Genomic DNA, 21,886 nt, shown 5'->3' with positions numbered 1-21,886 from the left:
GTGGATCCAAGCAACCAGCAGTTCCTCCAAAGAAAAAAGAGCTTGGTGGTGGGATTCAGCCGGTTCGCACCGCTTCGGCAGAACCGGTAGCTAATTTTTTGTCGCTCGGGCCCAGAACCGACTTCCGGAAGCGGCATCCACGCAGAGAACCGGTGTTTCACCTATTTTGAATCGCACCGCTGTCCTTATCCCCACAGCCCTGTCTCCCCCCCCCCCTGCCCCCAAGAGTGAAAATGTGGGGTTGCGTCCCCAAATGGCGTCAACTTCGGTATCAGATCAAGCAGGATCAAAGGCTCAGCTGCAAAAGAACCTTTCCCCCCCCCTCTTTCCGACCAAGGTGAGTCGACCCGTGGCAGAGATGGCTGTTTTCAAGAGATTGCGTGTGCACTGCGTGGATCGTGTCCTGCTCACCCATAATGGGAGTTGCAACTCGGCCTCATTTTGATTGAGAAAAACAGGAGGCAAGTTATCTGGGCAGCATGAGCTGAAGACCAAAAGCACAGGTAGATGACCTGGACCAGGGCTAGGCAACCTGGGCTCTTTTATGACTCGTGGACTTCAACTCCCAGAATTCCTGAGCCACCACGGGGGAACTATGGCCCCTTCATGACTCGTGGACTTCGACTCCCAGAATTCCTCAGCCACCACGGGGGAACTATGGCCCCTTCATGACTCGTGGACTTCAACTCCCAGAATTCCTCAGCCACCACGGGGGAACTATGGCCCCTTCATGACTCGTGGACTTCAACTCCCAGAATTCCTCAGCCACCACGGGGGAACTATGGCCCCTTCATGACTCGTGGACTTCGACTCCCAGAATTCCTCAGCCACCACGGGGGAACTATGGCCCCTTCATGACTCGTGGACTTCAACTCCCAGAATTCCTGAGCCAGCATGGGAGAACTATGGCCCCTTCATGACTCGTGGACTTCAACTCCCAGAATTCCTCAGCCACCACGGGGGAACTATGGCCCCTTCATGACTTGAGGACTTCAACTCCCAGAATTCCTCAGCCACCACGGGGGAACTATGGCCCCTTCATGACTCGTGGACTTCAACTCCCAGAATTCCTGAGCCGGCATGGGGGAACTATGGCCCCTTCATGACTCGTGGACTTCACCTCCCAGAATTCCTGAGCCAGCCATGGGGGAACTATGGCCCCCTTCATGACTCGTGGACTTCAACTCCCAGAATTCCTTAGCCAGCATGGCTCAGCTTTGGAAACCTCTCCCTTTCCCCTCAGCGTGGCTGGCTCAGGAATTCTGGGAGTTGAAGTCCACGAGTCATAAAAGAGCCCAGGTTGCCTAGCCCTGAGTCCTGGACAGTGTCCTCCAGAAGTTCTGGAATACAACTCCCATCCCTACACGGCCAACAAGAAGCCATGAAGAAAGCTTCAGAAGCAAGATTGTCCCAGGATTTAAACCGCGGTTATCGTGGTTTCCTTCTTCTCGGCCCCTTTTCCTGGTCTTCGCCCACGGTGGCTCCGTGCGTTAGGACGCTGAGCTTGTCGATCAGAAGGTCGGCAGTTTGGCGGGTCGAATCCCGAGTGCCGCGTAGCAGAGTGAGCGCCTGTTACCCGTCCCAGCTTCTGCCAACCTAGCAGTTCGAAAGCACGTAAAAATGCAAGTAGAAAAATAGGGACCACTCCGGTGGGAAGGTAACAGCGTTCCGTGCGCCTTTGGCGTCTAGTCATGCCGGCCACGTGACCACGGAGACGTCCTCGGACAAGCGCTGGCTCTTCGGCTTTGAAACAGAGATGAGCAGCGGCCCCTAGAGTCGGAAACGACTAGCACGCATGTGCGGGGGAACCTTTACCTATATACATATATATTTATATATAGGGGGAAGTCCCGTGTTCCCATGGGACGTGGCGAGAAAATCTGTGTTTCTTCTCCCTGCTTGTGGGCAAGGCTGTCGGAACGAAGAGAAAGGAGACGGCTCCTTTCTTGGCAACCTCCCAGGTTCAGCACCTCCCCCAAATCTGGAAGCGCAGACCCTCCGCCGGTGAATCAAAATGGGTCCCTCTGCCGAGCTGGCGACGGTGACTCCGCCTTGGCAGGAAAAGGCCTTTCCGTTCTCCAGTCGGTGTCTTTGCTTCTTCATCCTCCCAACACGGTCTTGCACCCCCACCCCACCCCCAAATCCAGACATTTCCCCTCCCCACCCCACCCCGCTTCCAAGCCCTGCTTTTTTTCCCCCCTGTTCTCTCCTGGGGGGGCAAACGGGCTCCTTGGATCCTTGTGGCAGGATGGAGGCTTGAGAGAGGAGAGAGAAAGGGGGGTGAGGGAGGGAGGGAGGGAGAGAAATCGAGGGGGTGGGGGCTTCGAATGGAAGTTCAGTCCTGAGTGGCCTTCTGAGGCTGGGCATGGGCTTTCCGAGGGTGGGCATGGGCCTTATGAGGTTGGGGAGGCGGCTCGGCAGCTTTGCCCTCCGGGAGGTGGGGGACGTTGGTGACGCCGGGGTGGATTCTGATTTCGCGCTTCAGGTAGGGGGTCTGGTCCTCACAGGCGTGGCAGTTGCAGTGCAAGATTTTCTCCACCAGCTTCTCCACCCGGGGCGTGCGATTGAGGGCGCAGTCCAGCGAAATCTGGCGGGGAGAAGGAGGGAAGATCAGGAGCTGTGAAAGATCCCCGTCCTTGGCCGTGGGCTCACGGCTCCAAACCTGTCTTTAAAAGCACCGGATTCTCCTCTGCAAACCTACGCACTTTAATAATAAATTGTAAGGGACCTTGGAGGTCATCTAGTCCAACCCCCTGCTCGGGCAGGAAACCCTACACCATTTCAGGCAAATGGCTGTCCAGTCTCTTCTTAAAAACTTCCAGTGTTGGAGCATTCGCCGCCTCTGGAGGCAGGTTGTTCCACTGGTTAATTGTTCTGACTGTCAGGAAGTTTCTCCTTAGTTCTGGGTTGCTTCTCTCCTTAACTAGTTTCCATCCGTTGCTTCTCGTCCTGCCTTCAGGGGCTTTGGAGAAGAGCTTGACTCCCTCTTCTTTGGGGCCGCCCCTGAGATACTGGAAGACTGCTATCATGTCCCCACCCCTTGTCCTTCTCTTTATTAAACTGGACAGACCCAATTCCAGCAACCATTCCTTATATGTTTTAGCCTCCGGTCCCCCGATCATCTTCGTTGCTCTTCTCTGCACCCTTTCCAGAGTCTCAACATCTTTTTTACATCGTGGTGACCAAACCTGGGGTTATTTTCCCCCCCCACACACACACACACTTCTCCTTAATCTGCCCCAGCTGGATTTTCCCCACCCTCCTTAGCACGCCCGGCCACCCTCCCTCCCGCCTCACCGTAAAGGGAAGGACCGCGTGTTGCCAAACGGGCACCCCTTTGTGCAACCCGCAACCCTTTCTGCCGGGAACAAGACGCAGAGACTCACAATTTCCCACTGGATGGTAGAGGGCATGCAGGAATCGCAATGCACCAGGGACTCCGTGGACTGTGGCAGAGTCTTGGGGACGCTGTAGCTGAAGCACTGACCCATGCAGGCCCTGGAGGAGGGGGGAGGAAGAGGAGGAGGAGGAGGAGGGAGAAGGAATTAGGAATATATTGTGGCGGAGCCCGGTGTCCTGGCTCTTGCCTGTTGCGCACAGGCGGGCATCTCGGAGGCAGTTTGCGTTGGCGCGGCACAGATCGAAGTGCTCCAGGTCTTTGGAGTGGGGGGGGGGGATTTTTAAAAGACTCCAGTTACCACCAGCCCTGAGGGGCTCACCTGGGCGTCCTTCTTGTTAGGCATATGGTGTTAGCCTACAATGTTGGGTTGAAAATATATTAACCATAATGCTATGACTTTAAGAAGTTAATTGGCCAATGGGTGTGTAAGTGTTCTCATGGCCATAAGAGGAAGCTAGGAACGTAGCTTCTCTCTCTCTCTCTCTCTGAATTCACTGATCTCTACTATTACTGTTTTTACACCACCTCAAAGTAAGCTACTTTTTGCTTTTACAACTCAGTGTACCCCTGTGTGTGACTCTTACTGCTCTCAGTACCCTTCCTTGTCTGTGCAACTCTTTGGTAGCACAAGGAGACCTCTGCACATCAAATTCCTTAACACTTCTCAAGGAAAGCCAGCAGAAAGAGGCATCGCTGTCCAAATTTGAACAGAGTAACAAAGTTGGAAGGGACCCTCGGAGGTCTTCTAGTCCAACCCCCTGCTCAAGCGGGTGACCCGATAACTGCGCACGGAGATTCTCAGTACATAGTTGTCCCCAACGATGCTTTTTTCAGGCGGCTAATGGACTTTCTTGGTTTTTCTTTGAAGACCTTTCGCTTCTCCTCCGAAGAAGCTTCATCGGGCTCTTGAGTGGAGGGTGAGGCAGGGAAGGACCATCCAGTCAGAGCTGAAGAAGCTTCTCGGATGAGAAGCGAAAGGTCTTCCAAGAAAAACGAGGAAGTCCAGTGGCCTCGTGGGAAAAAAGCATCCTTGGGACCCATTTTATACCATTCCAGACAGATGACAGCCCAGTCCCGCAGAGCCGGCTCAGGAATTCTGGGAGTTGAAGTCCACGAGTCATGAAGGGGCCATAGTTCCCCCATGCTGGCTCAGGAATTCTGGGAGTTAAAGTCCGTGAGTCACAAAGGGAGCCATAGTTCCCTCATGCTGGCTGAGGAATTCTGGGAGTTGAAGTCCACCAGTCATGAAGGGGCCATAGTTCCCCCATGCTGGCTGAGGAATTCTGGGAGTTGGTCCATGGGTCATGAAGGGACCATAGTTTCCCCATGCTGGCTCATAAATTCTGGGAGTTGAAGTCCATGGGTCATGAAGCCATAGTTCCCCCATGCTGGCTGAGGAATTCTGGGAATTGAAGTCCACAAGCCATGATGGGGGGCCATAGTTCCCCCATGCTGGCTTGAGGAATTCTGGGAGTTGAAGTCCGCAACTCATAAAGGGGCCATAGTTCCCCCATGCTGGCTTGAGGAATTCTGGGAGTTGAAGTCCGCCAGTCATAAAAGAGCCAAGGTCGCCTACCCCTGGCCCAGTCTCTTTTTCTTCAAAGCCTCCGATGTTGCAGCCCCCACAATGTTGAGCCCCTCAACGGGACAAAGAGAGCCACTGCGGGCCGTCAGGCCTAAAAGGGAAGGTGGGATTCCGTGGCCGAGCCATTATCCGTACCTGTTTTGGATGGCTACCGAATTGCATCCTTCGTGGCTGATAATCTGGGTGATGTTCTTCGCCTCGCACCAGGCGTTCTTATCCGGAAAGAGGGTGAGTTTGTTAATATGAAACGGGGCCGCTAAGCTCAGGCAGGGGAAGAACGCGCCCAGCAGAAGCCTCAGCATCCTGGCTGCCACCAGCGGAAACCTAGAAGTGGGTGGAAATGAACTTTTTTAAATGATTAGGGGAAAAAAAAAACATTCTCCCTCCCCCTCCAATCTGGCGCTCTGCCAGTAGTTGCCTGTTTCAAAAAGTCCTTGACTTACGACCACAACGGGCCCAACATTTCTGGGGCTAAGCGAGACGGTTGTTAAGCGGGTTTCGCCCCATCTTAAAACCCTTCTTGCCACAGTTAAGTGAATCACTGCGGTTTGTTAAGTCAGTAACCCGGTTTAAGTTCGTAACTGGGCTTCCCCGTTGTCAGAAGGTCGCAAAAGGGGATCACGGGACACACCCCGCCCCCCCCCCCGCGGGACGCTGCGACCGTTGTAAATATGAGTCAGTTGCCCAGTGTCCGCATTTTGATCGCATGACCACGGGGATGCTGGAACGGTCGTTAAGTGTGAAAAATGGTCAGAAGTCATTTTTCCCGGTGCCGTTGTAACTTTGAACTTGTCACTAAGTGAACTTGTCAGTTGAGAACTACTCGTATTTTAACCACAAGACTATTCTATTTTTTTTAAAAAAAAAAAATTCCACATTTCTAGAGAGAGTGTTCAGCCTCTCATTGAGAACTGGAATTGTTAAAAAGAAAAAGAAATAAAGAATGCGGTCCATAACGAGAACTTGTTGTATTTCTGCATCTGAAGACATTCTGCATAAATCGAACACTCTATTAAGCAGCTTAGCTAGAGATAAAAATGCACACACCCCACCCCCCAAAGCAGTATAAATAAAATAGATGCAATCCAAAGAAAATTGCATTTTTAAAATAAAAAAATAAAGCAATACTTAATTTGGGGGGTTTTGTTAAAAAAAATGGAAGAATTTTCCATTTTTCTTGAAGAATTTTTTAAGGGAATTATTCCAAGAAAGGGCTTAGAAGACCAGAGTCAAATTATTTGATTGAAATTGAATTTTCCACTGTAATTCAAATGCTTATACCGCGAAGAGGGGGAAAGTCTGCAATGTAGAATGTGGCCAGCAGGGGTCACTGTAGGGAAAGGCAAGTTGATAATCCAGTTTTATGGATTTTTCGCAAAGTTTGGTTTTAAAAAAGTAAAGATAAAGAAATCAAAAGTGAAAAATACAAATTCTGTGTTGTCTTCCTGGAAATATCCATGTTGTCTTTTCGGCAAAAATATAGGTTTGGCTTAGGTTATTCTGTGAACTTTGACTTCCCAAACTATATTGTTGAGATTTCCTGGTGGTGACTCGTCCAAGGAAAAATTCAGCCGTGCCCTTCCTTTAGCAACCTGTTATGGATCTGTGAACATTTTCCCACTGTGACCTAAATTTTCCATCTCAAAAATAAGTCTTCCTTCTGGGAAGTTGATAAGTGATGCAAAACTGCCTAATGATTACAGAGAAATTACGTTTCTTGGCCAAAGATATTATCTGCATTTTATCCTTAGGTGGAATAAAATATTTCTAAACCTTTCCACCTTCCTCTGCTATTACTTGGCATTATTTCCATAATGATTAATGCTCTTTTTGTGACAGTGCAAAACAAAATAATAATACAGTACTTCAAAAGGTTTGGGAAAAAGCCTTAAGCAAGATTTTTTTTGAGCATCGTTATTTATTTGGGAAGATCACCCACAACATGGTGGCGCTGATTTAAGTGCAGTCGTGGTCCTCAACGTACGACCACGGTCGAGCCCAAAATTTATGTTGCTAAATGAGAAATTTGTTAAGTGAGTTGAGTTGTGCCCGATTTTACGACCTTTCTCGCCACAGTTGTTAAGTGAATCAGTGCAAGTTGGTAAGTTAGTACGATGGTTGTTAAGTGGATCTGACTTTCCCCATTGACAAAAGGGGATCCCAGGACCTTGGGGCACATCAACGGTCATAGGTATGAATCGGCTCCCAAGCATCTGAATGCAAATCGCATGACCTCAGGGATGTTGCCGCGGTCATCAGCGTGAAAAAGAGACATAAGCCACTTTTTTCAGTGACGTCGTAACTTTAACCGTCCCTAAGTGAGCTGCTGTAAGTCAAGGACCACTTGTAAACATTTTCCCGTTTTCTCTATTCTATACATGGCTGCGATTCGTGGATACGGAGCCAAACAGTTTGAGAAAATACCAGAACCAGACCCAACCCAGCAATCGACCTTTTTATCCGGAGAAGCAGTTCAGAATTGTTTCAGACGACTTAGGTGAGTTGGCAATTTTTAACGCAGCTCGTGAAAGAAGGCGCAATTTTAATGAACTTTTCTTAGCCAGGAAAAGGTGCTGGCAAACTCCTTCTAGAGTAATGGCGAAGCCCTAATGGTGAGCTGATCCTTATTGGACTGATCTCGACAATAATAATGATAATAATAATAATAATAATAATAATAATAATAATAATAATAATAATAATAATAATAATAATAATAATAATAATAATTATTATTATTATTATTATTATTAAAAAAAATCTGCTTTGAATGGTGGATCCCAAAGAAATTGGCAAGGATTTTGGGCAGGACAGGGATTTGCAGAAAGCATGCCAAGCAGGAGGATTGGATAAATGCTTTAAAGAAAAACACGGGGGATGTCTCTGTGAATTCGCCAGAGAACTGAGATTAAATCAAGCCAGACTTTAGTTTTAATTTATGTAAAGGGAAATAAATTTCCCTGACTTATCAAAAATCCTAGGAAAACGAAGGAAGTCTCAGCAGATCCCACCCACCCCATATCGGTGTGATTTCAGGAAGCCAAACAAGATTCATTAACAGAAGATGATAAACAGGTAGACCGACAAGACGCCTGCCTGTGTCAAAGTCTTCCTTTATACAATAACTCACATAGAATACATTAGTTAAGGTATGCATGCTGTAATTATAGGCGGAACAAATGCATCGGTCTGGAGTCCCCTGTGGTGAACCCATTCAGCCCATTTACATCTTTTTAATTTATTGCTCTGGCCTCTCTAACCCTGTTCCCTGCATTTGGAAAAAGACGTAATTCTGCTTTCGGAGCTGAGCGAGGTCGCTCCTCCTGAGGGTGGGGCCGAGGGGGTGCAGCCTGCCAAGCCAAACGAAATTAGGGCAAAGATTAAAGATGCCAACAGGGAATCAAAAGCAGCACAGAACATTTCGGAGCGTAGACTGGATCTGGGAGTGAATGGAATACTTGGATAGGAGCGTTATGCAGCCCTGCTCCGATTTTTTGCTGGGTGGGAAATAAGAATGATTTGTTGGTGACTTTGCACAAATCTTCTGAAGTGCACAAAGCTAAAGAAGAGCCAAGCTTTTCTCTAGGTAAGGCTGGAGAACAGAACAGAACAGAACAGAACAGAACAGAACAGAACAGAACAGAACAGAATAGAATAGAATAGAATAGAATAGAATAGAATAGAATAGAATAGAGAGAGATGCAATGGAATGGAATAGAATAGAATAGAATAGAATAGAATAGAATAGAATAGAATAGAATAGAATAGAATAGAATAGAATAGAATAGAATAGAATAGAATAGAATAGAATAGAATAGAAAATAGAATAGAATAGAAAATAGAATAGAATAGAATAGAATAGAATAGAATAGAATAGAAAATAGAATAGAATAGAATAGAATAGAATAGAATAGAATAGAATAGAATAGAATAGAATAGAAAATAGAATAGAATAGAAAATAGAATAGAATAGAATAGAATAGAATAGAATAGAATAGAATAGAATAGAATAGAATAGAAAATAGAATAGAATAGAATAGAATAGAATAGAATAGAATAGAATAGAATAGAAAATAGAATAGAATAGAAAATAGAATAGAATAGAATAGAATAGAATAGAATAGAAAATAGAATAGAATAGAAAATAGAATAGAATAGAATAGAATAGAATAGAATAGAATAGAAAATAGAATAGAATAGAATAGAATAGAATAGAAAATAGAATAGAATAGAAAATAGAATAGAATAGAATAGAATAGAATAGAATAGAATAGAATAGAATAGAATAGAATAGAAAATAGAATAGAATAGAATAGAAAATAGAATAGAATAGAATAGAACAGAATAGAAAATAGAATAGAATAGAATAGAATAGAATAGAATAGAATAGAATAGAATAGAATAGAATAGAATAGAATAGAAGCTGGAAGGGACCTTGGAGGTCTTCTAGTCCAGCCCACTGCTCAAGCAAGAATACCTGCATCTTTGCAGAGATGCTGTTAGCATCAACAGTTCAAATTATTTTCCATCTTGGCGATTTAAAGCTGCAATTATCTCGTTTGGGCAGCAGGCTGAGCACGATGGACTCCAATGCCAGCAGACAAAAAAGAGGACCTTTTTTTTTCTTTCTTTCTTAAAATGGACCTACATATTTTGCCCTTCCCCAATCCCTGGCTTTTTCAGGAAAAAAAGGAAAAAAAAGAAAACATTCCGATGAATAGCCCAGCCTAGAGGAGAAAAACAAAGGTGCCAAAATCCTAGATTCCAAACAGGATGATTTTTCCCCCCCCTCTTTTAGTAGACAGCAGGTGGGATCCTGCTAAACTGTTGAAAAGAGAATTTTGCAGCCTTTATTTCCAGAAAACCGAGAGAAAGAGACACTCCAAGAGGAATTGGCAAGAGTTGTAAATTTGAAAGCAAAGCCACCTCTTCCTTAGCCTACCAATAAGACTACACCCAAATCTTCCGTCTTTGCAACAAATAAACTTCGAAAACGTAAGTTCTGTTTAGCCGTAAATTAATGATTTTTTTTTCCCCTCCGGTAATAGAGACATTGCTAGCAGCTGTATTATTACAAGCACACAAAAAAACCAGGATGCAGGTATAAAAACAGCAAGCAGAGAGCAAATATTTTCTCCTTCAATTATGGGTAACGAGGGGGAATTTATTTATGGATTTTGAGTGTTCACTTCTAGTGTGTGCGATCTGTCTTAATGGGCTCTCTGTGGCACGCAACATCTCATCAGCCAAGACCAAAAATAAAAATAAAAATCGCAACTGCATCTTAATTGTATTTTAAAAAGCCACCGAACCTCAGAGATATAAAGCCTTCTTCCCTACTCAAAGGGGCAGCCACGATTGGCAAAGTGGGTCCAAAGACACATGGGAATCAAAACCGTTTTAACCTGTTCACAGAGCTGCAGGATTTTACCCCGAGAGCATGCATGGAAAAGATTTGAGCTGCTGGCACGCAGGGCGCATTAGATGTTAGATCTCTTTGCTAGAACCACCAAGAGGCCGAGAGCTTTGGAGGAAAACTTGTAGAAGTCTGCTTGCTCCTAACTTGGTTTGCGCCTTCTGTGTCCTTCGAGACCCTCCAAAAGGCCACCGCAGTCATGGCTGCTTTGGAGACAGGTGCCCTCTTTCCTCCCAAACCAGGATCACAGGGCGGGAGCAATCGAGGTTAGCTTCAGAAGAGACAGACCCCACCCAGCTAACCATGCATAGCCTCCCATTGTGCTATCCCAGATCCTGGGAGTGGAGCAGGGATCGTGGGATATTCCCACCAGCTGTCTCTCCAAGTCCTAACCTGGCCTGATCCGGTTTGGCTTCTCAAGGGAAGCAAGACGGGACACGCTTTCGGATGACACGCTTTCGGATTGGAAAAAGCCCAAAATCGTAAAAAAACGAACCCAAAGCTTCTCTTCAGTGGGAAAGCCAAAGATTTATTTATTTATTTTTATTTTAATTCCATTTATATCCCGCCCTTCTCCGAAGACTCAGGGCGGCTTACAAGCTTAGCAGTAGCCTTCATTCTATGTATAGGGTGGAAGAAATCAGAGGGGAGAAGAAAGAGCTTCTTGTAACTGAGATGGTGGGGAGACTTTTTAGAAGCCCCCCCCCCACGCACACACACACGCACTCCCCTCCCTCCAAAGTCTTAAGAATCCGCTTAAAAGCTTCGGGTTGTCGCTTTAAAGAATTCTTGCTTTCCCATCGGAGTGGCTCCTTTAAAAACCAAGGGGGTGTCTTGTTTTGCTTTAGTTGCCCCCTTTAAAGAGGCCAGATACAGAAGCAGGACAAAAAAAAAAAAAAGTAGAGCCTTCCTATCCAGGGGTAGTCTACCTCCCATAATCAGTTCACCACCCCAGTGCTGGGAGAGCAAAGTGAAAAGGGGCTACGTGTGACGGATTGGTTTCAAACCGTGGAATGATTTTAAATGGGGTTCCCGTCCCGTCTTTTAAAGAAAGAGACTTCACGGGTTGCTTCGTTTGCTTGGCTGGTCCAACTTGTGTTTTTCCTCAGATTTAAGGGAAGAAAAGGAAAGAAAAACTCGTTGAAGTTGTTCCCTGGCTGAGCATTTCTTGATCTGGTTCTCTTTAAGTGGATAATAACAGCCGCTGCCTAGAATGTCCAGGGCGATGTTATATTAATGGTGTAAATCTCTAATGAAGCAAATTGGGTGATCAAATTATTTGGAATCGCCGTAGAACAGTAAGGAACTTTTTAACCAGTCTAGCCCAAATAAATGTTCATTTTCAACAGAAGTAATAATAGGTTTTTTTTTTAAAAAAAAAGTCCCTTTGGGTAGGAAGCGCAGAATTGTTTTTTTTAAACACACGCAATGTTTTAACTTCATTTTTTTAACATTAAAAAGACAAGTTTGTCTTCTCCTTGTTCAAAGATGTAGATTTTTTTCCCTTCAGATATTCAAAGCCAGGCCCAAATTAATACATTTTTTTCATTCTTAATCAACAATAAGAGAGAGAGAGAGAAAGAGAGAGAGAGAGAGAGAGAGAGAGAGAGAGAGAGAGAGAGAGAGAGAGAGAGAGGAGAAAAGATTAGAAGAAGATCTTCCTAAAAAACATTTCCAGACTGGGATTTTTTCACGGATCCTTTCCTTTTTGTTCTAAGCAGCGAGAGAGGATCGAGGAAAGACAGATGGAAATATTTTAATGGCTGCAAAAAAAAACTGGTTCCCTCCAGCACGTTTCTCATCTGTAATTGATTTATTTCCTAAGATTTCTCCTCTTTCAAACCATCCATCACTGTGGAGGATAAGAGGGAAGAAAGTGTATGCGTGGGGTGGTGGGGGGAGCATTTAAAAAATATCTGGTCTTGATAAGTGGCAAAGAGACACAAGTTTGCCCCCCTTCCACACAACCCCTTGGAAACAGGAGGGGGGGCCTTGAAGAATTATTATTATCTTGTGGACTAGCATCTTTGGGCTTTTGCTGCCTGGCACAGGGGGAAATAATTGGCCAATTGCTAGTGCCCCCCTCCCCCCATCCAGCACAATCTTTTGGAATTGCCAGTACATTTATAGCTTTATATGCCTTTCTAGGTGAATCCCTGATTGACACCCCAAGTAAACACACCCACCATCCAGGAGAAAACAAGGTGTGTGAATGTTTACACCAAAGACAAGGGACTAAAACTTCCTGTTCCAAACCGTGTTTTTTTTCCAGAGACAAAATAGAAATAATGGAATAATAATTAATAATAATAATAATAATAATAATAATAATAATAGCAATAATAATAATAATAATAATAATAATAGCAATAATAATAATAATAATAGCAATAATAATAATAATAATAATAATAATAATAATAATAATAATAATAATAATAATAATAATAATAATAATAATAATAATAATAATAAAGCAGCTCTCCTGGCTGCCGTTGTGCAGAAACATAAATTGTAAGTGATGAATTTTTGAAACGCAAGAGGGGCCGGCCGCATCTCCCTTTGGGCACACAATGTGGAATTTCACATTTGTTTCCTTTTAAAGTTTGGAAGCTCCGTAAAGGAGTTGCAAAAACCGCTAAACGCTCATGTGTGACTTGAGCTGTGTTCGTGGATCCTGTAAGTCACCATAGGAAACAGGAGGCTGAATCCACAAACAGGTTGAAGCATTTACCACACACACACACACCCAAAAACAAAAAAAAAACGAAGACAGCCTGTGGTCAGATCAATTACATCTTCTACTTAAGGATTTATTTATTTATTTACAGTATTTAAAAAAAAAAGAAAGAAACACCTTTCTTTCTGGTCCTAGCTTAGATTTCAGGCATTGAAATCCTGCAGAGCGGGTGTGTCAACCTGAAGGTGGATGGGTTATTTTGAAAAGGATTTTTGAAAAAAATCAACTCACCCTTTGGAACACGAGTTTGAATCCCGTAAAAATAATTAAAAAAAAGATCTTGCAGCAGCCAAAGATTAAAACAGGTTTATCCAATCAGGTCCACGGGAGCACAGCTCAAAATCCAGGCGTAAAAGTCCGTGTCTGATAAAATCTGTGAAAGTTTATGTTTGCTAAAGCATCCCAGGATTATAAGAAAAAGCCAAAAGGGTGGGAGAGGAAGAAGGGAGACAATTAGCAGCCGAACCTCCAAAAACAAACAAACCAACCCCCCCACACACACACACAAACCCAACTTACTTTCCGTGTTAATTGCAGAGAGATCCGAACTTTCAGTCAATTCTGAGTAATTTTTTTAATCTCTCCTCTGGGAACAACCTTCTCGGTGTAAAAAAAAAGCCAGCCGCAGGAGAAAAACAAAAAAACCTAAAATTGTCCAAAAAGATCCAGAAACGGACACACACACACACACACACACACACACACAAATCACAAAGCTCCTGCAGGCTGGAGCAGTTGAGGTAGAAGGGGAAAAAGTTGGGTTTTGAAAGCAAAACGGAGGCAGAAGACAGAGCTGTTCAGAAGTCGTTGCAGCATCTTAAGGCAGAGTTTAAATCTGTTCGTCCCTCAAGTGGAGGACGCTGGCTTATAAGTCAGCCTCATTTCTCCTCCTCCTCCTCCTCCTCCTCCTCCTCCTCCTCCTCCTCCTCCTCCTCCATCTCTTCCTTTCAGCTTCTCTGGCTCCTGTCAGGTCAGGAAGAGGAAGGGAATTAAAAAAAAAAGAGACTTTTAAAGCATCTTGCCTAGAGATGGTTATATTTCCGAGAGGCAAGAATGAGCCGAGTTTGGGAAGAAAAGCAAAAAATAATTACAAGTTGCCAGATTCTGCACCCTCCAGATACGCTGCGAAAACCTGTGGCTGGAGAGGGGAGGAGGGGGTGTCAGCCTTATTGAGAAACACACACACACACACACACACACCAGATTTAGAGGCAAGCCTACCTTTATTGCCTTGGTGTCCTTCTTTGTGGGTGTTGCGTTCCACTCGGATGAAAAGATTCAGGCCTGAAAGACGGGCCAGACCGGTGGTGCCCAAGAGCCCTGGAGATCTAAACTGGATCTGTTGGTCTTAGATCTCGTCTCAGGGACGGTGGTGTGTGTGTGGGGGGGCTTGGCCCCTTCTAGGAAAGCCGCTGCCCAGGTTTCAACCTTGACCCTTAAGCAGAACCTCGCAGTGGGGAAACAGACGGCCAGCCTTGCACCCACGGAAGGTGCCTTGCGCTTGAGGGTGGGTGGGTGCCCAAGGGGAATCAAGCGAGGGCAGGGCGACCTGGGCTTTGGGTGAGCGCCGTGGAGGCGGGAAAGCCTGTTTTAGCTCAAGAGTTGGCCTGGTAGCTTGCATTCTCGGCTCCCGGAACCTGGTTGAGTGCCAGAGCTGGAACATGTCAAGACAGAGCAAGACACTGGCGTGGGTGCGAGAGGCATCCCTCCGCGCTTCCAAGCCACACCTGGGTGCCCGGGAGACGGGTGGGCATCCCCTCCCCTCCTCCTGCCCACCCGGATTGATATCCTGCTCCTTGCGCATTCGGGCACCCGGCGGGGAAGTTAGGCACCCACCCCCCCACCCCGTCTCTTCCGGCACGCAGCCTTGCCCGGTTCTGCCCCGTGGCCAGGACCGGATTGCACAAAGGGCCCGGCTGGCATGTGTGAACTCTGGCAAGGGCTGGGGAGAACATCTGGGCTAGTTCTTTGGAATGCAGCCGGGCGGCGGGGAGGGGGGGGGCAGATCTGGTTTGCTGAGGCCCGGAATGCAAACCTCAGCTGCTTCGTTTCTTGGGATATCAGCTTTCCCCCTTCCTCCCGCATCCTTTTTTTTTTGTGGGGGGGGGGTGGCGGAGAGCCTCTGATTATTATTTTTAATTTTAAAGAAAGGAGGGTTTTTTTTTAAAAAAAAAGGATAATTTGTGGAGCTTTCTTTTCTTTTCTCAGACTGGCACGGAAGGAGCTCAGAGAATAGAATCACAGAGCTTGAAGGGAACTTGGAGGTCATCTAGTCCAGCCCCCTGGCTCCAGCAGGAGGCCTTATACCGGGGAATTGGGGACTTCAATTCCCAGAATTCAATTCTGAGAGTTGAAGTCCACAAGTCTTAAAGTTGCCACAGTTGAGGACCACCCCCCCCACCGCCGCCTTATACCATTTGGGACACTGCCCAGACACTTCTTTTTAAAAAAAATCCAGTTTTGGAGCACCCACAATTATACCCCTGTTTAGATAAAAAGGCCACGGAGAGATTTATGTATGTATTTTTTTTTAAAGTCACTTTTCTTTCTAAGACACTATGCACTAGCTGGGAGTATTTCGATCAAAGCAACCGAGCTTCGGGACCAAATGGATCCTCCCTGTTTTAGAGGCAGTCTACCTCTAAATTTGCAATAATTCTGCATGTGGGGTTGCTAAAGTTTCAGGTATTTCCTTCCCCCCCCTGCCCCCTATTATCTGGGAATGGCTAAAAAAATATCCCTAGAACTCTCTCTGCTAAATACACCACCCCATAAGGCAACTAGGAGGACCCCTGCTTCTGGGCTTGGCAAGTAGAAATAAATAAAATCCAAGTGGCAATTGAGCCTGCAAATCCAGGAGCGGTCTACCTGAGTCACAGCACAGGGGACAGATTTTGCACCGATGCTCTGCCAGCGGGGCTTGTGTTCTCGCACACACGGGGCTGATTTTCTGAAGCGCTTTTAACATGCTGCCAAAAAAACAGAATTTCTAACTCACTCCGGCGAGATTTGAGCCAGAAAGCCAAATCTCAGACTGGAAGCAAGAGAGAGAGAGAAAGCAGGGCGCCCGCAGCAGAGCTATTGTAAATGATGTGCCCAGTTTGATCTGACTCACGTCTCTGAGCACCCACCTCGTGGGTGGCACTGGCTACCCCTTGGCACGTGGCAGATGCTTCGTGCAGCAAAGATCCTTTTCTTTCCCAAGCTTGAATTTGGGGCCTTCAGCCGTTTAGGACAGGGGTGAAGAGGCCAGCTGGGGGTGGCCAGAGGGCAGAAGAGGTGCCCACCAGGTCACTGTCCACTGCCTGCCCTCAGCTGCCCAAACCTGGCCATAGAATAGAATAGAATAGAATAGAATAGAATAGAATAGAATAGAATAGAATAGAATAGAATAGAATAGAATAGAATAGAATAGAATAGAATAGAATAGAATAGAATAGGAAATACAGAATAGAATAGAATAGAATAGAATAGAATAGAATAGAATAGAATAGAATAGAATAGAATAGAATAGAATAGAATAGAATAGAATAGAATACGGAATAGAATAGAGAATTTAGAATAGTATAGAATAGAATAGAAAATATGGAATAGAATAGAATAGAATAGAATAGAATAGAATAGAATAGAATAGAATAGAATAGAATAGAACAGAATAGAATACGGAATAGAATAGAGAATTTAGAATAGTATAGAATAGAATAGAAAATATGGAATAGAATAGAATAGAATAGAATAGAATAGAATAGAATAGAATAGAATAGAATAGAATAGAACAGAATAGAATACGGAATAGAATAGAGAATTTAGAATAGTATAGAATAGAATAGAAAATATGGAATAGAATAGAATAGAATAGAATAGAATAGAATAGAATAGAATAGAATAGAATAGAATAGAATAGAATAGAATAGAAAATATGGAACGGAACAGAATAGAGCAGAATAGAATAGAACAGAACATAACGGAATAGAATAGAATAGAATAGAATAGAATAGAATAGAATAGAATAGAATAGAATAGAATAGAATAGAATAGAATAGAATAGAATAGAATAGAATAGAATAGGAAATACAGAATAGAATAGAATAGAATAGAATAGAATAGAATAGAATAGAATAGAATAGAATAGAATAGAATAGAACAGAACAGAACAGAATAGAATAGAATAGAATAGAATAGAATAGAATAGAATAGGAAATACAGAATAGAATAGAATAGAATAGAATAGAATAGAATAGAATAGAATAGAATAGAATAGAATAGAATAGAACAGAATAGAATACGGAATAGAATAGAGAATTTAGAATAGTATAGAATAGAATAGAAAATATGGAATAGAATAGAATAGAATAGAATAGAATAGAATAGAATAGAATAGAATAGAATAGAATAGAACAGAATAGAATACGGAATAGAATAGAGAATTTAGAATAGTATAGAATAGAATAGAAAATATGGAATAGAATAGAATAGAATAGAATAGAATAGAATAGAATAGAATAGAATAGAATAGAATAGAATAGAATAGAATAGAACAGAATAGAATACGGAATAGAATAGAGAATTTAGAATAGTATAGAATAGAATAGAAAATATGGAATAGAATAGAATAGAATAGAATAGAATAGAATAGAATAGAATAGAATAGAATAGAATAGAATAGAAAATATGGAACGGAACAGAATAGAGCAGAATAGAATAGAACAGAACATAACGGAATAGAATAGAATAGAATAGAATAGAATAGAATAGAATAGAATAGAATAGAATAGAATAGAATAGAACAGAACAGAACAGAATAGAATAGAATAGAATAGAATAGAATAGAATATGGAATAGAATAGAATAGAATAGAAAATATGGAATGGAACGGAATAGAATAGAATAGAATATAGAGAGAGCTACAGATAGAACAATGAAGTCCTTTACAGCAGCATCCTAACTGTGCCTCTCCTTTCCCCAGGCAGCTGCTTCTGGAGTGTCTCTGTTGGAGTCCCTGTTCGGGGACTCTTTTGCTTTACGGCCCGACTCCCACCCCATCTTGGAAGACGGTCTCCGTCGCTCTTTTCTGGCTGCTGGGATTCTGCTCTGCAGTCTTGGGATTTTTGCAAAGATTTTGCCTTTTGCCTGCAGATGGTTGCTTACACCGAGCTGTGCGCCTTTTCTCCTTGCGTGGAGTGAACCACCACCTCCGACCGTTGTTTAGAACAGAGTACAGCTGGAAGGGACCTCGGAGGTCTTCTAGTCCAGCCCCCTCCTTAAGCGGGAGAACCTACACCATCTCAGACAGGTGACTGTCCAGTCTCTTCTTAAGAAGAACCTCCAGCGATGGAGCGCCCACGATTTCTGGAGGCAAGCGGTTCCGCTGGTTAATTGCCCTCACTGTTATTTCTTGGTGGAGCAGTGGGCTAATGCCTCCTTAAGGAACACCAGCTGCCTGCAATCAGTGCAGGTTCGAGTCCCACCAGGCTCAAGGTTGACTCAGCCTTCCATCCTTCCCAGGTAGGTAAAATGAGGACCCAGATTGTTGGGGGCAATAAGCTGACTTTGTAATAATGCCGCTTGGGGTGTGTGTGAAAGCCCTAATAAGCAGGCATATACATAGAATGAAGGCTACTGCTAAGTTTGTAAGCCGCCCTGAGTCTTCGGAGAAGGGCAGGATATAAATGGAATTAAAATAAAATAAAAAATAAATAAAATTTTGTTATTTCTCCAGGGAGACTCACTGCCACAAGGTTTAAAAAAAAAAAAAAGAGAGAGAGATGGGATTGTGCAGAGATAGGCCAGAAGCCATAACCGGTCGAATCAGAACCTCCCTGTGTCGCCAACTACAGCACAGGTGATCCTCGGCTTACGACTGGAACAGAGCCCCCAAATTTTCTGTTGCCAAGCGAGAGAACTGTTAAGCGAATTTTGCCCTTTTTTTTGTTCTACAACCTGTCGTACCACGCGTGTTCAGAGAATCCCTGCAGTTCACTTTGGTTGTTAAGCGAAACGGCTTTCCCCCGTTGATTTGGCTTTCCAGAAAGGTCGCAAAAGGGCATCAGAGGACGCCGCGGCGACCGTCATCAAGTCAGCTACCAAGCGTCTGGAGTTCGGTCATGTGACCAGGGCAGGCTGCAACGGCCGCTAAGTGTGAAAAACGGTCATCCGGTCAGTTTTTCTTTTTTCCCGGTGCCTTCTCACTCGGGTCACTAAACGAACTGCGGTTAAGTTGAGGACCGCCTGTAACTGGGCCAGCTTTAGCGGTTGGGGAAACAGCCGGGCAGAACGGCTGCTTTTGTGGACTCACCGTCGCGGCCTGCGGGGAGCTAATTATTTTATTTATTTATTTATTTAAATTCCATTTATATCCCGCCCTTCTCCGAAGACTCAGGGCGGCTTACAAGCTTCGCAGTAGCCTTCCTTCTATGTATATGCCTGCTTATTAGGGCTTTCACACACACACACCCAAGCGGCATTGTTACAAAGTCAGCTTAATTGCCCCCAACAATCTGGGTCCGCTTAATTAAAGGGGGATATTTGCAGCTCGGGGTTGAAATGAGGGGGTCCTCGCTGCTCTCTGAGCTGGGTGGTTTCCCTGCTGACGTTTCCTGACCCAACTAGGGAACATCATCAATGCTAGAAGGGAGGAAGAGGAGGACTGTGGGGTCCTTGGTTCTCTCTGAGCTGGGTGGCTTTCTTGCAGACGTTGCATGACCTGACTAGGTAACGTCATCAGTGCTAGAAGGGAGGAGGAGGACGACTGTGGGGTCCTTGGTTCTCTCTGAGCCTTGTAGTTTTCTTGCAGACGTTTCATTACCCAACGAGGTAACATCATCCGTGCCAGAAGGGAACTGGGGTTTGTGGAGAGGAGGAAGAGGATTATGGGGTCCTTGGTGCTCTCTGAGCTGGGTGGTTTTCCTGCAGACGTTTCATGACCCAACTAAGTAACATCATCAGTGCCAGAAGAGAACTGGGGTTTGTGGAGAGGAGGAAGAGGATTATGGGGTCCTTGGTGCTCTCTGAGCTGGGTGGTTTTCCTGCAGACATTTCATGACCCAACTAAGTAACATCTTCAGTGACAGAAGGGAACTGGGGTTTGTGGAGAGGAGGAAGAGGATTATGGGGTTCTTGGTGCTCTCTGAGCTGGGTGGTTTTCCTGCAGACATTTCATGACCCAACTAAGTAACATCTTCAGTGACAGAAGGGAACTGGGGTTTGTGGAGAGGAGGAAGAGGATTATGGGGTTCTTGGTACTCTCTGAGCTGGGTGGCTTTCTTGCAGACGTTGCATGACCCAACTGGGTAACGTCATCAGTGCTAGAGAGGAAGAGGAGGAGGAGGATTGTGGGGTCCTTGCTTCTCTCTGAGCCTGGCTGCTTTCTTGCAGATGTTTCATGACCCAACGAGGTAACGTTATCCGTGCCAGAAGGAAACGGGTTTGTGGAGAGGAGGAAGAGGATTATGGGGTCCTTGGTGCTCTCTGAGCCTTGTAGTTTTCTTTCAGACGTTTCATGACCCAACTAGGGAACATCATCAGTGCTACAAAGGGAGAGGAGGAAGAGGAGGAGGACCGTGGGGGTCCTTGCTGCTCTCTGAGCTTGCTTCTTTTCTTGCAGACGTTTCATGACCCAACTAGGGAACATCATCAGTGCTGGTCCCTACAGGGAGCATTCTGGGATGGTGCACCAGGCAGACAGAGAAGTGGAGTGTTTGCGTGCAGGGTGGGGGGGAGATGACCCATGCCACCTGCAACCCACACCCATCCCGCAGCCCTCTGGAGCTAATTGGAGCCGGACCGAAGGCGGCAGAAACCGGAGAAGCCGTGTGGTTTGGCCGAGTGTGCAAACACAGGAGTCGGCCCTGGGGGATCACGCAAAACGCACACACCCCCACCCACCCCAACTTTGCTTTCCCTCTGGGCATCCAGCACCCTGTCGGGGGCTTCAACGGATCTCAACGGGGAAGGAGAGATGAAAGGAAGAAGAAGGGAGAGGGGGAAAAGAGAAGGAGGGAAAATGTGATCGTTGCCAGATGAGCGCGGGGACCGAAGCGAACATTCCTTCGGGGACCTTAAGCGGGAGAGGAGAGGGATTATTTTTCCCATCGCTGGACTTTCCCCTCCCGTGCCGAGAAGGGCCCGTTTCTGAACGTCCAGCTGCCGTGTCTCCGCCGGGAGTGATCCATCCCTGCCCTTGCCCTGTTTTCCTGGCAGGGTCAGCCTGTAAACCAGCCCTCCTCAACCGTGGCAGCTTTTAAGACTTGTGGACTTCAACTCCCAGAATTCCTCAGCCAGAAACCTGGCTGAGGAATCCTGGGAGTTGAAGTCCACAAGTCTTCAAAGTTGCCGAGGTTGAGGAGGCCTGCCGCAAACGAAAGGATGGCCGCTCGAGCATGCCTGGAGCGCTGCGGTGCTGACGACTCTCCTGCCCCGGGCGGCGCCATCCAAAGCCGTCTGGGTTAAACAAAGGTCTCGCTTAGCGTTGCGGTCGTCAAGTCGAGGACTGCCCGTTAAAGGGAATGCAGTTCCCAGCTGGCGAAAAGGAAGGGACGAAGGATGAACTTTTCCTGCTCTTCCTTCCTTGAAAGCAAAGCTTGCGACGTTCCAAAGACATCAAGGAGGTACATCCCGACGGTGAGGACAATTAACCGGTGGAACAGCTGGCCACCAGAAATCGCGGGCGCTCCATCCCTGGAGGTTTTTTAAGAAGAGACTGTAGACGGTCACTTGTCTGAGATAGGTCCTCCTGCTCGAGCAGGG

General features: G+C 45.5%; 1 protein-coding gene across 1 annotated transcript; it reads right to left on the bottom strand.

The window, feature by feature from the left end:
• Window positions 1-2,335: 2,335 nt before the first annotated feature.
• On the bottom strand, window positions 2,336-13,808 carry LOC308675762 (neuroblastoma suppressor of tumorigenicity 1-like; the record flags this gene model as incomplete). The annotated part of the gene is made up of 4 exons (XM_081341285.1): window positions 13,661-13,808; window positions 5,121-5,309; window positions 3,387-3,498; window positions 2,336-2,587 (listed from the first exon to the last, which is right to left on the bottom strand). Exons 2-4 carry the CDS (start codon window positions 5,285-5,287, stop codon window positions 2,336-2,338), a joined length of 531 nt encoding a protein of 176 aa, XP_081197411.1. The 5' UTR covers window positions 5,288-5,309; window positions 13,661-13,808.
• Between the last annotated feature and the right edge of the window lie 8,078 nt (window positions 13,809-21,886).

This window comes from Vipera berus (assembly GCF_964194415.1).
Source record: "Vipera berus genome assembly, chromosome: 17".
Classification (NCBI taxonomy): Eukaryota; Metazoa; Chordata; class Lepidosauria; order Squamata; family Viperidae; genus Vipera; species Vipera berus.
The sequence above is the reverse complement of the archived record's forward strand: the minus strand, read 5'-3'. Positions and strand labels throughout refer to the sequence as shown.